Source organism: Metopolophium dirhodum, chromosome 5, assembly GCF_019925205.1.
Source record: "Metopolophium dirhodum isolate CAU chromosome 5, ASM1992520v1, whole genome shotgun sequence".
In the NCBI taxonomy this organism is placed as follows: Eukaryota; Metazoa; Arthropoda; class Insecta; order Hemiptera; family Aphididae; genus Metopolophium; species Metopolophium dirhodum.
The window spans coordinates 26,979,054-26,997,967 of record NC_083564.1 but is presented as its reverse complement, the minus strand read 5'-3'; the positions used below and the strand labels follow the sequence as shown (position 1 = coordinate 26,997,967).

Here is an 18,914-nt window from a genome sequence, read left to right as displayed (position 1 = left end):
AATTTAATCAATATTATTAATAGTGTAATTGACATTATGCGCGTGCCGTAAACATAAAATGTTAAGCAATTTAATTTCATTAAATACTCTGCTTGTAAAAATGCTTAAAGTTCACAAAAAAATAACGTTTCGCGTTTTTTTCGTGATATAAAGGAGTTGAGATAGAAAATGCAGTTAGTTATTCTTTTATTTCCATCATAATATTTTAATTAAGCAAATTCCATTAGTTTCGTGGTACGGTCATTTCGGCTGAGCAAAGTACTTAATATATATACACATAAGCCAAGTAGTTTTAATAATATTTCCTCCATTAACTATGCGTTTTGTCAAACGCCATTAATTTAATTAGTATTTAATCTTAGATATTTCACTAAAGGCTATTCAGAAATGATTCCATTCACATTGACGAGGATAAAACCATAACGGACATATATATTATATACTCTAACCCAGACAAATTTTATGGATGATAAATTCTTATTTATTCTAATTTAAAACACTTATAAGTTATAATATATCTACAGGCATGTAATCCATCCAGTAGATTATTCTGAGTCTTATTTTTTTTCAAGCTTGTACACACACACACACACACACACATACACGCACCAGTGGCGTATCTACGGAGGGGGGGAGGTGTCATATGGAGGTCATATCCCCCCCGGAGACCAAATTTTGTACCCAATACAACATATATATAATACTATATGAATATAATACGTGTATACTGAATGTCTACTAAAAAATGTAAATTCCCCCCCCCCCCTTGGAAAATTCCTAGATACACTACTGAAACGCATACAGATAATATATTATACTAAATACTAATACTAATCATCCATTAACTTACAGCTGGTAAAGCGAAGAACGAAATCGCGAACACGCTGAAACACGAGGCGACGATCTTGCCGATCCACGTCTGAGGCACTGCGTCACCGTAACCTATCGTCGTAACAGTGATCTAGAGATGATGGAAACAAATAAAAAGTGTATTTATTTTCTGTTCATAGTATTATTGACTCTTTATATTTTATATTATAAATCTAATACGTAAGAAGTTCAAGATAATTTCGAAAAGTTACTTTTAACTACCTACTATAGCTACGTCTTAGAAATTATACAATTTATTTCAACTACCTTTATCATAATATTATACAATAAACGACATTACGACATAGGTATTTGCTCACATATTGTATATAGTAAATTTATTGTTTGTTTAAACATATGGTAATGTTTATTAGAGCAATGTTAAAATCAACAAGTTTAGCTACTTGATGTTGAAAATCAATATTTTAATATGTTATTTGAAACAAGGATTGGATTAATTTTTTTTGATTTTAAGACATAAAACAGTCAGAAAAACATTATAATCTCATACCTATTATATAGTTTTAAGATACGAATACTAAACCAATTCATTTTATAAGACGATCAATTTCTCAAAAATATAATTCAATTAGGTACAAGATGTCTTATAAAACTTAAATAATTTCATAATAAACTAATTTATCAAAAAGAAATAACCATAAATTGGACGAAAATATATCGAAACTAGCAAAATGTATGTCAGTATACTGATAAAATAAAAATTATTATATTATTATTTTTTTAATTTCTTGTTTATGTGGCGGCACATACAGTGGTGAAAACTTTTTTTAATATTTAAACTTTGTACATACTGCAATATAATATTATAGTAGGTACACTTACAAATATATATACATCCCAAATACTACTAAAATTAAGATTATTACTATTTTTATAATATTATTATTGTATATCCGAGAAAAATTCTAAAAACTACGTTACCAATTGCAACCAAAAACGTGTACACAAAATTAACTTACCACTCCCCACCAGAGCGCGTCCGCGTAGCTAGAAAAATCGTTTCTGGATTTCCCGTCCTTACTGACCGCATCTTTTTCAGCGAGGTAAACAAAGTAGCTGCTAAATATTAAACCTAAAAATCCTATGTACAACGTAGTGATGAGCTCCTAGAATAATATCAATAAGAAAAAAACCGTAATTAAATAGCGATCGCACTAGTGCTTTAGTTTGTATAATTTCGCAACTAGCAAACGTTTCGATAGTCAAGGGTGGAAACTGTCACGGTGGTGGCGATCGAGAGGTGAAAAACTCAAACAAAACATGAACTGAAAATTTATGTTTCCGAGATAGTTTCTTTTCGCGCGTCATCTACAACACGTTTACACAATAATTTAATAATAAATACACAATAATTATTATCTTCTATCACATCGAACGCAAGAAGAACAACAACAACGGTCAACAATAGACTGACTGAATCCCGCACCACCGTCCGTATATATTGCTACCGGCCTATATTATGATATAATATTATTTAGTTGTCAATTTTTCACACAGTTTTCACTCTTCTCCCTGTATATTATACACACGACAACATAATATACCTATATACATGTACAGCCGCAACCGATTCACATAATGTAGCTCGCGTGGTTCACATCAGAAAACATTTCGCTTTTGTTTGCCTTTAATTAAAGTTTTTTAATTAAAAACTTTTGGTTCCTAGCTATAACATTATAATTTGCAATAGAACGCCGCGGTCTCGATCTGCTTAGAAATCCTTCACGGGCACGGCGAATATATTATTATTATTCGATTCTCCCGAATATTATTAATATTATTTCACGAGTTTTACCGCGTGCCTGCAGTCTGCTCTGACGTTTCCGCAAGTAACACAACAACAACAACAACAATAATAATAATTAATAATATTAATATAGGTATAGGTAGTAGGGGTATTTTGACTTTCGATCGTTTTGCAAACGTTGTTTTATTAAAAATATGTCCCCGAAACTCACTTGTCTATGAATAAATACAACTGAGCCGAGAAGCCGCCATGTACCGCCCTGACGGTCCACGTGAAGCATTCTCAATATTTGTAGAAACCTAATGCCTCTTATCGCCGATGTGGCAAACACCTGTCCGTTGGAACCGATTGATAAGACCACGATTGACGCCACGACAACGATTAGATCTGCGGAATAAAACGTAATTTTGTTAATAACTGACAAAGCTCAATATTAGATGTATTCGTATAAAGATCGAACACGGCCAGCAGAAATGTAATTTTAATTTTGATCGTTCAATTGCGTATAGTGTTTATTTTCTAAAAAACTATTGAAGATTTAATAAATTGATACACAATTTTCTAGTACTCGTTTTCAAAAACAAACAGATGTTCGATAATATTATTTTTTTTTAAACTTCTTATAAACGTAAGTATAAACTAAATGACAGACTTACTAATACATAATTGTTAATGTTTCTACATATTCCACTGTTTAACGATATATATATATTTATAAATTATGTATAAAGGTATATGAAACTGAAAATCATGTATGACATTTTTTTTCGAAGGAAAATTGCATATTATTATTGTTACTATATATAGCTGCAGTCTGCGGCGGTAAACAGGTACGGTGCACGGAGTACAAATTTGCTGTACTTGCGTTGTACTATTTGTTAAATAATTATCACCATAATATACGCACCGCATATATGCTGTTTTAGGTAAATCCCGTGAAACTTAATTACAAGCGGTCAGTGCATTATTTTTTTTACAAATTTCAAACTGTTCCGTGTTTGAAATGATTACATAGTAATGCCATTATAAAGCTGCAGACGCCGCCGCAGTTGCAGTTATATAGTACGCATTGACTGTCAGCGTTGATAACATTTAAATTAACGCCTGTTCGATGTACACAATAATGGATGATAATGTTATATTTTTATTATATTGTATGAACATGTGCGCTGTCAGAATATTTTATTTCGATCCTCAACTCGTTTTTGTTTCTGTCCCCCATAACACACATGCACTGCACACGCCACACATACATTACACGAACGTCACGAACCGATCGTATTGTATACCAGCTATAGACTATAACTAGGTATGCATTAACTATTTAAACACACCGTGTGACATAATATCATAATATGAATCTGCTTGTAGAGATTTAGACGAGGATATTGGTTTTATTATAACTAGGTATCTATAATAAGTTGGTAGTGTTAAGTCTACCGAATTTACTATTTACTAATTTATACGTAACCATCATAATATTATAATAGTCTCGTGACTATAGTGACCTGTGAATGAAAAATATCGAACAAGATAATATGTTTTTAAACTTAAGGTCATTATAAAATTAATAACTAAATATATTTAAATCGTTCGGTGAAAATTGATTTCATAAAATCGTTACTTTTTAAGGCAATAGCTTTTAGGGAGGGGGGAATTAAATATTTATGATTGTACGTACATCGTTGTAGTGGTTTCATAACAATACAAATTTACAATACAATATGATAATAATTGAATTTGTTAAAGGTACGCAACAGTAACAGTTGTTGTTGAGGGACCATAGGCAATTTTGTGGAATCGTTTCAAGAAAACAATATTGGAAGACGTTGGATACCGTTTATTTTTCGTTCGATACAGGCAATATCCTTAAGTGCGTGCGTGCTGTGTACATATCGTGCAAAACAGTGCGTGGTAAATAATTATTAATTATTAGCGTGAACGACTCGCCCGCATAATTGTACCACACAAACAATTTTTGTTTTTGGCTAAATGTGTGCCATTTTTGTCAGTCAATTTTGAAAATAGATTTGTATTCTCCGTTAGAATGCAATACCTACTTATCAAAATGACATCGACATTCCCACTTTTTACATTTGGTTTAATGAATTTCACATTACATCATTTATGCAGATATTGGAAAAAATGGAAAAAAATATTTTGGAAAGAACAAACAAAAAACACGATCGATGTACTAAATTCTTTTTTTCAAAAAGTTATATTAATTGTATTACAGAATTACAAGTTCACCAAAGTAAGTTTTAAAGGGTTCTATATAGGCAATTTTGTACTAATTCAATTAAAGAAATTTAAATATTGGCGAGTTATTAGTTTGCGAAAGTAAAGATTTGTAATGGATTAAACATTATAATATACCTTTATAATAATTTGAGTTCAAAATAATTCAAATTGTTATAGAATTAAATTAAATATTATATGTTTTACGATATGATTGTGGTATATTTTTGATTTATCAAAAGTATATTAAAACCAGTAGTTAACACCTACATTCCAACACTTTAATTTTAATTTCTCTTGATATGTCCTGTAAATACTGCCTATTAGGAATTCTTTCAATTTGGTTAATGTTGTACTCATAAAATAAGATACAATTATGTTTTCTACTCCTAAAAGCCAGGTGAATTGCATTCAAATAAATGATAATATTAGGTGTACAAATTTAGGATGCGACCAGTTCCGTTTGTTCATTGTGTTAAGTCGTATTTGTTATTTATTTGCCAAAGTATTCCAAGATTCACGAAATGATGCCAGTATTCAATGTAATATAGGTTATAAGCATCAAGTATGAATGATGAATTATATATGAAATGCTCTAACATGAAAGCGAACCCTTAGATTCTATGAAACCAAAAAGGGTGGTATTTGATCGTGAAGATTGTACAAAAAAACTCAAACAAAACAGAGGAGAAACTGAAAAAGTACACTTATCAAAACTATACCACAAACGAAAGGTAACAGTGCCGCAAATATTTATATGAACAGCAACTTAGACACCACTTAAGATTAGATAAAATTATCAAAAATTAGATAACTACTGATGAAATTCTCAAGCTCCAAGTAACCGGATACTAGAACTGAAAAAAACTTTACTCAACGGCTTGAAACCGATTACCGGTTAAAAACCTGTAACCTAAAACCGTTTACTGTTATTTTATGTCGATTTTTATCCTCAGTATAATATGCCTATATCTAACTATTCTTTTATTCTGTAATATTTTAGCTACTAATCAACAACGATTTAGAATGTAAATGGTAATAACCATCATAATTTAATAAACGATTAATTTATTAATTTAAATAGATTTATTAATTTATTAATCTCATTAACTATATAATAAAATTAGATCAAAATAAATAGGAGGATCCTTTAGATCATGTACTTTTAAAATCTAATATTTCAACTCAATTTTAAAGTATTTGTTGCTCATACTTCTTTAACTGACCATTTTTCAATAGTCACAAATATAAGCACCCTTATCTTCAATAAAAACAATCTACCAAATCCAAATATCATGCAACAAGTTGATCGTGAAAAATTATCGAAAACCGCACATCTTAATAAACAACAATTAATTAACTGAAGAAACTTTAATAATATGATGTATATCGCAAGGGATCACTCTATCGGCCAACTCTTTAATAAAAATATAGCATAAACTAAATAAATTATTTGAATACATATCGTGGAAAACTAGGTTACTATGCAGACGATACAGAACTTTTTGTTAAAGGCCAGTCTCGGGATGAAGTATTTGATAGCAAATACCTACAGTCCTATACAATCAACATACCGACTTGAGAAAAATATAAAAATGACCATTTGAAAATAATATTTGTTCCTTAACATAGAAAATAAGTACATTGAACTACATTATACAATATTATTACGTTATATTGAAATAAAGAAAAAAAAAGTATGTACTTATTCATATTGATATTTTAGTTTTACGAGAAAAATGTATCGTAGGTACCTAATAATTTAATTGTAATAACAAATTAATGAATTTGTATTTTAAATCGTGAACTCATGAGTGATGATGAATCCTCACACGCGAACGTATCAAGCCGGCCCCATTATCTTCTTCAATAATAATTTTTTTATTTAAAAAGATATTATTTACTAAAACATTAGGCAAATTTGGTATATGGTAAATAATACAAGTTTCACATGAATAGTTTGTGGAGGAAGCTGTTTACTAACGTCACATCAGAATGAATAGTTATAAATAAAAAAAAAAAGTCAAAAATTGTGTATAAATTATTTAAAAAGCGTTTAAATGAATATACATTTTATTTTTATCATATTTATTATAATATATTTAGTATTATTATGTGTATTATGTTTTAAATCGTAATAATATCTATACGGGTAACTGGAATGCAAGTGCTCGCGGTTATAATATTATATACATCGATAGCGATAATTATTTACCAAATTCCTGATGATGCAAGTTCGTAATCCATTACGCTCTGTAAAATTATGCGAACGCATATTATGTCCAGAGTTATGTACACATAATTTTATTTGTGCCTGTACAAAATAATTCACGAAAATAGTTTGATTTGAGTGAAAATAACTAATATATTATATATACTACCTTTATGCCTATATATTATCATAACATTAATATTATACGGTATAATAAGCTACCCAATTGCGTTAATACCGGTAAAAATTGGCACAAGTATAAACATCGGCAACATTAAGTTATTTCGAGCGTTATGTGATAAATAATTCTACATAAATATATAGATACCTATATATTTACGCATTGCGTTTATCATAAAATATTCACTTACCGATGATGCATATGGGTTTCCGGACGAAACGGAACCTGCCGAAAGTGCCCATGTACTTGGACCTGCAACCGGCCGACCATAATCGTATCATATACTCGACGCCAAAGAACACGACCAGGCAAATTTCCTGCGTAAGACAACGAAAATTGACAGTTATTGTTAATTTATTTATGTAGACGAAACTGGGGATAATGCAACCAGTGTATACGACTGTTGTAGTACATGCAATAGTTTTACAAAAGTAATATTTGTATGCGATTTGTTTGTAATTAAGGTACAAAATAAATAGCGACTTGAACTTTATTGGATAATGTACATAAAAGATAATTTAGATTTTAGGGGCAAATATCTCCAACCATAATATCTAATGGTTAAATAATTCATTATTAATTGAAATTATGAATAAAATGTATTGTGTGGTTCTCGTCTTTTGAACATAATCACTGGACAGTGCCGTTGGCGGGGTCCAACAATACTGTTCAGTGGTTAGGAAATTTGTATTTCGTGTGTTATGTAGTGTTGTCAATTTTTAATATGTCATAAAAGTTAAAACTGATACATGAGATAAATTTTTATTAAAACAATGTATAATATTAAAGACATACCTACACCTAATTAATGATAAAATTATAATAATATATTTTACTATTTTGATATAGAATGAGTTTTTACTTTTTGGCTTTTGTACATGTAAAGTACAACAATGAAGTAGAAATAATTTGTTTTAAACATTGCGTGTATAGGAACTAGGTGGCATCAGATATTATTATCGTTATAATTCTATTATTATATTATATTTTATTAGTATAATATATATTTTACATCTATGAAGTATTAAAACAAAATTTTTTTGGAGTAAAATGGTTTTCTCATTATTGAAATGGTTACGGGCCACGGCCAATTATGGTTGTACCCTAAAATTTCGGAGGTCGGAAAACTGCCACGGATGCCTGGCTGGTCAAAACGAACGAGAAAAATGGGTTTTTTTATTGCGAAATCAGCCAATTGCCTATATTGCTGCAGCCTGCAACTCGTCCGAGGCCTGTCTTTATTGCCAAAGTTTACGATATAGCTGCTGGATCGCTACAATAATAATATAATATATTAATATGTGAACTCTAAAAACCTGTGCAGGTTGTCTTACCCAATTGTATACATTACATCAATATAGTATAAATACACTGACCATTTACCAAGGTACCCATAATTATTGGAAGATGTTCTAAATTTAACAACGTACGTTTTTATAATAAATGGTTATTTACAAAAAACATATCTAATGAAGAAACAGTTTTTTTTTTCTCTTGAATATAGGTTAAGCATTCCGTCCGTAGGTAATTATACAGTATAACAATAATATTATACTTGCATCGAGATATCGACCGTCTTACGACCTGCAGCAAGAGTGGTGGTTGTGAATAACATAATATATTTATTTTTTTAAATTTCAATAATATTACAATAAACATGCATAATATATGTATCGCATGAATTGACAACGTCGTACAGTAAAATATTAATTATCGCTCAATTAGGATGATAAAATAATTTTGTATTTAATTTATTTAGATAGGTAAATGATGTTATTAAATATAGCACGTACTTTCTCTTGTATAATATATTGTATGTAATTCTGTCATATATTGGCTATTTCAGCTGCAGTATTTCAACATAGACGTATATTTCACTATATTAATTGACATTATATTTTCTAGGTATAAACTATAATATATAATATAATATTTTTTCTTGACAAAAATAAAAATAAAATATTTGTCAAAGTCGTATTTTTTGCGCAAGGCTAACGCTTACTCACATACATGCGTGCATACTGCATACCTAATTATAAACTTAAATATATTTGATAATCTTATTTTGTGATTTCATAATTAAAAATATTCCAATAAAAGAATCCAGAGTAAGTACCTATACTTTTACGTCGGATTTGTCTATTGACTCTTCTCATTTAAAAAAATGTTTATTTAAATAAAAATAGAAGATGGAAAAGTATTTGAAATATATTTAAATACTTATTGGAGAATAGGTATATGTATTATTTTTTCATTTAAATATTACAAGTAATATATTTAGCAAGTAAAGAGTGACATGTGTGAATATAATATACCTACACATATTATGTGTGTATACAAAATTGTAAGAACCGTGCATCGTTACTGAATTACTTGCGAGCTGTGTGTGTATTATAGTAGTATCGTGCTAATATTGTCAGTATATGATCATCAAAATATGCAAGTACCTACAGTACTACACGAAAGGCTTCTTTCAAACGCCAGTGAACCGTAAACCAATTTCTAGGCCATATGAATAACATTAAAGGCCACGCCGTACCATCACTGTATATTTACAACCAACGATACACATAATATTTCCATGTGTTATATTATCATATTACATTATTGCTATTTATGGTGTTTGAATTGTTCGCTGGATGTCTAACGTCAAAGGTCGAACGTTATGTATTGTATTATTATGGTTATCGTACGTACATCATTTTTATTTTCTTCAAAACACCCACTTGGTTTACGTAACTCTATAAAATTGTTGGGTGTCAACAACGGTTGTTAATAATTATTTATTAGATACATAAATAGGTACTTAACATTATGGGTCGCATTCACCGTGTATTATAATATAATATTGACTGAAAATGGTCCTGTAGAAACGTTCAATCTAATGATATTCAAATCTTTTCTCTTGATTTTATTTATTTTTTTAAACTATTGATATTGGCCACGTACTCGACGTTTAATTCACCCCAAACATGGTTGGTTGTTTATACATCTACTTTTAAAGTTCTACTTAGTTATTATATTTACTATAATTTCATAATAATTTATAGACTTACTGCAGTAAGTACTCTAATATTATTATTTACGAATGAGATTATTCTACCTAAATGGCTTAATTCTCAAAAAAAAACATTTTAGTTTATCCACCAGGTAAATACATAGTAATACATAATAATTACCATAAACAACAAAAAAAAAAAAGAAATATGAAAACTTTAAAAACTTAAAACTGCGTAGTAATATATCATTAATACTAGTATATACTATAAACGTATAATTGTAAATTGTTTGATCGTCCAATACTTTTTATTTTATATCTTAAAGAAAATATTTTGTTCAGTTATTTTTATTTTATAAGAAATATTTATTGTCAATGCTTTACGGAAGTGTAGAAAGGCCAACTGATTATCATGAGGAAAAAATTATACCTCGTTCACACAACATAACTTCTCGATTGATTGACAACAATTTATTGTTTGAATGATAATACACTGTTATAACGATATAATTTTTTTGTTGTCACTGTCTAGATAATTTCTAGTTTTCACAACAAAACGTTATTATTTATAGGGACCCCGAAATGAAACCACGTGTACTTATAAAGGTGTAAAAAAAATTTTTTTAGCGGGTTCATTTTATCACTACTTTTATGTACAGTAAAATTTAAAGTAAAGAGTCCAAGAAAGTCCACAAAGCTTATTAATAAGTATAGTTAGTATTTACGATCGACGTACATAATTTCAATTTACTTTTTCTTAAAATAATACCGTATGCACAAGTGAAGGTACCTATTTATATTTGAAATAAGTTGTAACTCGGTACCTATACCTAGGTACTTATTAATTAAATTAATATATTCTGTAGTTGTTACAACCTACACAGGTATTTTTTAGTTATTGTAATATGAAAACTGATGAATACATTATACACTATTTTCATTTAGGCCTTAGCCATAAAGAAATTTGTTTTCATTTAGAAAACCATCAAGTGTATATTAATGTCTGTATAGTGTATACTTTAAAAAAGAAAATTGAAAAAGTTAAATTTGTGTAGAAGAATAAAGTTTTCTAAGTATAACGACGTTTACCAGTTTATTGAAACACAAATTCATGGTTCACTCCAACTTCATGGATACAAATGGATGCATAGAAACTGTATTAATGTTGGATTAGTTGTTAGGTACTCAATCAACAGTTAGTGAAATCCTAAATCTCATTGATCCAATAGGTTAAAAGTTGAAAAAAAAAATTAAGAAGACGAGTGTATAGCAACAGAAGTTTTAATTTTATTAAATTATATATAAATAGATTTATATATAATTTATATTATATGCATAAGTGAGCAGAGGTTAGGTTGCCAGGTATGGTGCCAGGTGTATGCCTCTATTACTCGGGGATTTATTTCTAGGGCCCTATAAATAATAACGTTTTGTTATGAAAACTAGAAATCAACTAGCGTCAACAAGAAAATTATATCGTTTAAACAATATGTTTTGTCATGTGAACGAGAAATGACCTAGTGCTAACAAGAAAATGTTGTCAATCAATCGAGTAAGTAATTATGTTGTGTGAACGAGTTTTTATTTTTTTTCTCGTGATAGTCAGTTAGCCCTTCTGTGCTTGCGTATATAATGTACAAAGGTGTTGAAAAATTGAAAAACAAAACTATAAACGTACAAAATTAAAATTGAGGTGCAAGAAAATGTAATAAAATGAACGATCGTACGATAAACAAAACTGTTTATAAAGAAAGTGTTAAATATATAGGTTAGGTAATAAATATTTAAAACAAATAGGTATAGTGACTTCTGAGTATAGGTAATACAATTTATTTTGAGGTTAGTTCTAAAATGGTATCGTCTCTGCGAATCATGTGTATTAAATGTACCTATATTATATTATTATTATATAACATACACCAATATCTGTTACCTTGTAATAATATTATGGTACCAGCTACTACCTACTACTCTTAATATGATAACCGAGTGCAATGCGGTCGTGTGGTGTCTCCATTTGTCGTTATTTTTGTATAAACTATAGTATAGATACTTATAATAACGACAATAATATGTTATAATAGATATTGCGATCGGTCAGTCGGCCGCACGACTATAAAGTCATAATAAGTGATCATTAGACGACACGTACAGTTCCCGTTTGTTATGATTTGTCACTATTTAAGTATAATATGTGTCATGATATATCATGTGGACTTTTCAACCGTGTTCGACGTTCAACGAAACATATTATGCAAAGCATCCCAAATTGGAAGGACCCCTATGAAAGTATTTCTAAACCTTCCCTTATCACCCCTAATTAGGAGTATTACATAAACGTTTCATAATTAACAATTTATGATCTTTGGAATGAAATTGCATTACATTTTTTTCTCCTCAAATCTCAAAAGGTATACGAAAATGTATTAAGTATCTGATTGACTACAGAAATATCTTAATTCAAATGTTATAACTTGGTAGTATAAGAACCAAAATTATTATTTTTCCCACTGAAATGTTTTGGCAAAGTTTTTAAGAAATACTTAGTAACAAAATGTTTTATCTTATAGGTATATATAAATTTAATTTTGTGTAAATATATCTTATCATTATTTCAAGTGAACTTTTGTGCAATAAATGTTTGTAATATGATTTTGTTTCGTGAAATTCGAAAAAAATAATTATTTGTCGAAACAAAAGAATTTGCATACAAATGTAATACCATCAAACATGAATATTTCTACAAGTAAAATACGGAGGTTTGGTTTACCTTTTATAATATTATACACGAATAACAATTTGTGTGTACATTATTGAGCGAAAAGTACTACACAAAATCGTTTTTAGACCAATTGTTATTCAGTCTTTAGATCACTGCAATAAAACCTTATTCATTATTATTATTATTATTATTTTTTTTTTTTTTTAGAAACATATTCAAGTATATGAAATATTTATAACTTACAATTTTTATGTTATCTTCTTTTACATCCGTATAAAATAAATTATTACTTTTACATTTAAAATGTCCATTTGTAGTCCGTAAGCATAATATTATGTTGGTTGATATTTGTATTAATAAAATTGTTTTCCTGGGTTAAAAAATACATTCGATACATAGAAACAAATACGATTAAATAGGTAGAACCCGTTGCGACCGATTTACATTTTTGAAACACTGTTGTGTATATCTGAAGTTTTACAAAGGAATCATTTATATATGAAACGATTGGGTACTAAATACGTAGTTCCAACGTTGTAATATTTGTGAGGAATATTGAGAACTATAAGAGTTTTAAGAATATTGATTTTTTTTAAATCTAAATTTTTTTTTTTTTATTTTTAAATATTACTTATTTACGTTTAAAGATTATAAAATATAAATAATAATACCATATATTATTATATAGGTTGTAAAGTTTTTGATACGCCTTATCGGTTGTTTTACTTCGAGGATAATAATAAAAAACTGAATATTGTTTTTCATATAGTAGGCATTAAGTACATAAACAACATAAAAAAAAAAATAGCTCAGCCTTTAAAATTGAGATTGTTAAATTATTTTTGTCATTTTTTTCAAATAACTTGTTGATTGCAAATTTTTAGTTAATTCATCGATAAAATATGATATGATTTATTCTTCATCTTTCCAATAAAAGTTGAATAATATCCCACAACATCAATAGGGGAAAAACGAATTATGTACCAAGGTATATAATATAATCCTTATTTAATAGTAAATAATAAGCAATAATTCAACATTTACAACGTTTTCGTTTTATTTTCAAGACATTCAGGTTGTGAAATTTTGCGAGCAACGATATTGGCGCCGACAGTTGGAGAACTTTTTGCTAGGTAGACCAAAATATTGATAATTTTCATACAATTTTACCAAACCTTATAAAGTGATAAGCGGAATTTGTACCAACCTTAAAGTTGTTTCTTTGGAATACGAACCATGCAAATAATATAATTTATGCATTGATATTTATCAATTATATTAATATATTTAAATCAAATAAACGCTAAAATTAATAATGCTATGTCCTATGATAACTATGTATCATGTGTTGTAATAACATATACAACAGAATATAGACATCGATATGACATAAGATGGGTAGTTTATGGAGTTTGAATATTTAACGATAACATTTACACGGTAGGTATTGACTATTTAGTACTGCTACTGTTGGCACATTAAATCAGATATAGGTCTTGTACCTACATTGATAATGCATTTATTATGCATTTATATGCATTCATCATTATATGCGTACATCACCTATATAATATTGATGTCGCACAAATCAGGTTCCAAAAAAACGTTCAAACGACCTATTTTTTTTTAAACTTTAGACAATTATCCTTACACATGACCTATAAATTAAATTCATCATGCATTTTATAAACGCATCACATAATATATTATTATTGGCCTATGCTATAGAATAAGCAGCATCGAGATTAATGTGCGTGAGACATATATTTTGTATTTTCACAAATTGTTACACGTCCAAGTTGTTCAATATGAATATGTGCATTTTTTATTCAAAGCTGAATTTAGATGTATATTGCACGTGTTTGAAATTTAAAAAGTACATATATTTTACACTTAATTTTTTGTATAATATGTTACAAATAAATATATGTACCTATCAGCTTTGTGCATATAATATTATGCAGACGTGACCCTCATACGTATTCTACGAAACCAAACGACAATATAAATAAACGCGTATTGCATTGGTATAATTATAATTTATAACCAACGCAATTTTTTCGTTATTGGACTGTGCACTCGGATCGATTTCGTTCAATGTAAATATATTTTTTGAATCAATCTTAACGTTCATTATATTTCATAATATGCACAATGCACCCCATCCACATGAGACAGCAAAGCGTTGCAAACGTTTGCGTATGTATTATAGACGAGCGTTAGAAAGACAGAGAGAGAGAGAGAGAGAGAGAGAAAGACGTATATGGACAGATTATCATTATTCATAACATTACCTGAAGATGGCGGTGGAGCAACGATCTAGGTATCCGTCGGTCGTACATTATCTCTCCCAAGACTTTTATACTCACTTTAAAAAGAATAAAAAATAAAAAAAACGCATGAAAAATGTGAGGAAATATCCACGTTCATAAATCAAAACTGAAAAAACTCGCTTTCGCTAGTGTATGGTTCGCATAATTTGCAATGTGGTTTTGTGTGTGAGTGCAAATGCACGGGTTGTTCATGCATGGTTTCCGCATATGAAAGCTAAAGCGATCCTGCTTTTACCACTTACCAGCGCACCCATCGAGTTCTACCACACGCATACCGCGTTCTTATACATTTATGTATATAAACCGGGCGATTCAACGACCATGTTCACATTCCATTTTGTCCTTTAATGGAGCATTTATTCAGATTCTGATTTTGGAATTTTTTTTAAAACGCATAAATAATAGATCGTTTGTTTTGAACATGTTTATGTAGATACCTAAATCGAAATCCAAACGAGTATGATTTCCGAGTTCTTTGACTGTACTGTAGTGTGTAGGTCAGTAGCCCACAATTAATATACGCACTTAGAATTATACAATATACATATGTATATGGACTATAATGGTTGTACATAAAACATACAATGGATGTAGCGTTTAGTGTAATTATTATAACTTATATAGTTTTTGTGAATTTCAAACATCGAAATTCGAATGAATACATAATAAAATGAAAACATGGAAACGAGCACGCTTGGATAATCAACCAGTACAAATAGGTAGATATACAAAAACTGCCCGAAAACCCTTCTGACAGATGTAACAATTTCTCACGTGCCTTTTTTTCTGCTCCTAAGTCCTCTATTCGACTTATAATATTATCGTGTACCTATATAGTGTCTAACACTCTAACTTGAACAGGCGATTCGCTTAATCTGTGGATATATATATATATATAATACACAGAGTGATTTACCAAGTATGCTCACTCTAATTTTTTCTCTTTAATAATGATTTTATTCAAGTTCTGATTTTCAAAATTTTCAAACATACTTAAAAACCAAATTTTGAAATTCATGAGATTTTTATACTACCTAAAGAATTACCTGCAGCGATAAAAACTCCTGTTTTTCAAAGAGAACCCCCTTTTTTACTGTACATAATTTAGTGAATATTTGTTTTGAAAAAATTGATGAAAATTCAAACGAGTATAGTTTTTTAGTTATTAATATAACATGCCTATACTAATGATAGGTAAATAGTCTTTAAAAATGGTTTTACAAAAATATAACATAGATGTAATATTGGATCTAGTATTTACTATATTTGGACCATTTTTCAAATAATAAATGTTCATAGATTAATAATACTAAAACGTTAAAATCACCATAGCCCCAATACGTCCCGAACTAATTGTCAAGGAACATAGAACACAAGATTAAATTACTCAAATACTACTCGTTTAAATTTTGATACAGTATTATACATATTTACAGTATAAAATTACTCATTGGTGGGCGTTCTCATTGGAAAAACATAGTTAAGTTTGTATATCCACAGGTCAATTTTTAAGTATATGTATAGTACCTACAGAACATCTTAAGTATTTGAAAATAAAATAGTCTTTTGAGTATATTTAGAAATTCCGGAAATCAGATTTTGAAAACTGCATTATTGAAATAGAAAAGGGGTGAGCATGCTTAGTGAATCACCATGTATACGTTATGTACTTATATATTTCCATTTAAAAATGGGACCATCCTAATTGGCACGATATTTAACATGTTTGAATACATCAATAACATTTAATTGATTTCGTGGGCTCGGTTGGGTATCTTTCCCGTATCGTATTGTTTAGACCGTTTCCTATTAGTAGTTTCTAACCTTTCCTATCAGACTGCTGCTATAATTTTTAATCGTCAACGTTTGTACACACTGATATACTACACAACTAATGTATACGTCTATAGTATAGTTATATCTCTTTGTTTCTACGAAATATTTTTTAACTCTTAACTAGTTATATATAATATCCACGTCTGCAACGCTTATTAGTTATTAAAACGCGTCGATTTTGGCTTCAATCCGTTATGGTAGTGTTGCTGGTAGATCTGATGAATAAATTCAGTCGCACTTAGACCAAACGGCCGCGTGGATTAAGACTGGAAGATTACAACGAATCAGAATAAACACATTCAATTGAACTTCATGCTCAATTGCAACGTAATTTCATCTCTTTGACTGAATAAGAACTTTAGAACTCTATATACTTGAACCCATCACCAAAGTATTTTATAGGTGTGACATTTGAAAAAATATCGTCCGTACCAAACTAAATCGAAAGACTGCATTCATTTCACATTTCTTCATAATGTCTTAAAATGTTTGATCATCCTAAATTGAGTAAATCTAGTGAAGAACCAACGATTCACAACCATCTCTATAATAATATAATTATATTTATCTACTGTAAACGACGAAGTCACAAAAGCCCTGTTTAAAAATTTCAATCTAAGCTAATCTACCAATTCCTGAAAATAATATCCTTCGTTGTCTTAAACGAAATTGCCTGAGATTTATTAAGTAAAAAAAAAAAAATACTGAGGTACTGTTGATGAATGGTTCTTTTTTCTGTCTGGATCCGTTTATATTTATTAACAGTTGTTATAGGATTTTGAATAAATTGTAGTGAACTTTTAAAGAGTGCGATTGTACATTTATCTAGATAGCTTTCGTTACCAATTACATTTATATTTTAATTTGTTTGAAAGTTTGACATATTAAATAAAAATGCAAATAATTCTATAAGAATGTATAAGAATTATAACAATATAATTTACGTATATATTTAATTACGGATTTATCACATCGTGTATAGATTGATGCTTGCTCTAATTAATGTATACAACTGTTCAACTATACATTTTTTGTATATTGTATATTCAATTATAACTATTCGAAAAATATGAGATGTATTTGTGAAAAAAAAACTGTATACAAGTCCACTGGTCCACATATACTATATCTATCATCCTGCGCTATGAAAATATTCATAATATTTTGCTGGTAATCGATTTAAATGCAAATATTTCAGTAACATACTTATGAGTCAAACTGAACGAAAGTAAAAAATTGTATTTTTTTTATAAAAAATCATGCCCAATAATTATTCTTGAGTGATTCGAATGCATGGTGTGAACAAACGGTTCTAAGTGGCGTGTAAAAGCTCTTAAAAGTGCACAGCAATAACACAAATAAATCACTTAAATATAAGAACTGGGAATAACACAATGTATTTTCTTTATAATGGTAGATATTATAATACAGTATATACGTATATCTCCAGAGAAAAGTAATTTTTCACTCTAATGTATCTTAATGCCTTAATAGACATTTCATACGAATGGGAAAATCTAGAAACGTAGTATTTTAGTTATTGCCTACGTGCTATGTCTTACACACAATAAATTATATAAAGTATAAACCATGTAACAATAATTGTATTTATTATTATTTTCAATACCTGTAATAGCGTTTAAAAAATATTTGTTAATTATGTTCAACATATCAGAACGCAACATAGTCGTTCCATAGTTTAACTCTTAAATCACAGCACTTACAATATAATATACCTAATACCTACATTATATTA

General features: G+C 29.0%; 1 protein-coding gene across 4 annotated transcripts in view; it reads right to left on the bottom strand.

The window, feature by feature from the left end:
* LOC132944876 (potassium voltage-gated channel subfamily KQT member 1) overlaps positions 1–18,914 on the bottom strand; it is a 264,923-nt gene that overhangs the window by 16,850 nt on the left and 229,159 nt on the right. For all 4 annotated transcript variants that reach the window (XM_061014406.1, XM_061014407.1, XM_061014408.1 and 1 more), the window contains 4 exons: positions 7,460–7,586; positions 2,850–3,025; positions 1,851–1,997; positions 851–961 (listed from right to left, as the gene is read on the bottom strand). In XM_061014406.1, the coding sequence (XP_060870389.1) occupies positions 851–961; positions 1,851–1,997; positions 2,850–3,025; positions 7,460–7,586 (561 nt within the window). The remainder of the gene's footprint in view (positions 1–850; positions 962–1,850; positions 1,998–2,849; positions 3,026–7,459; positions 7,587–18,914) is intronic.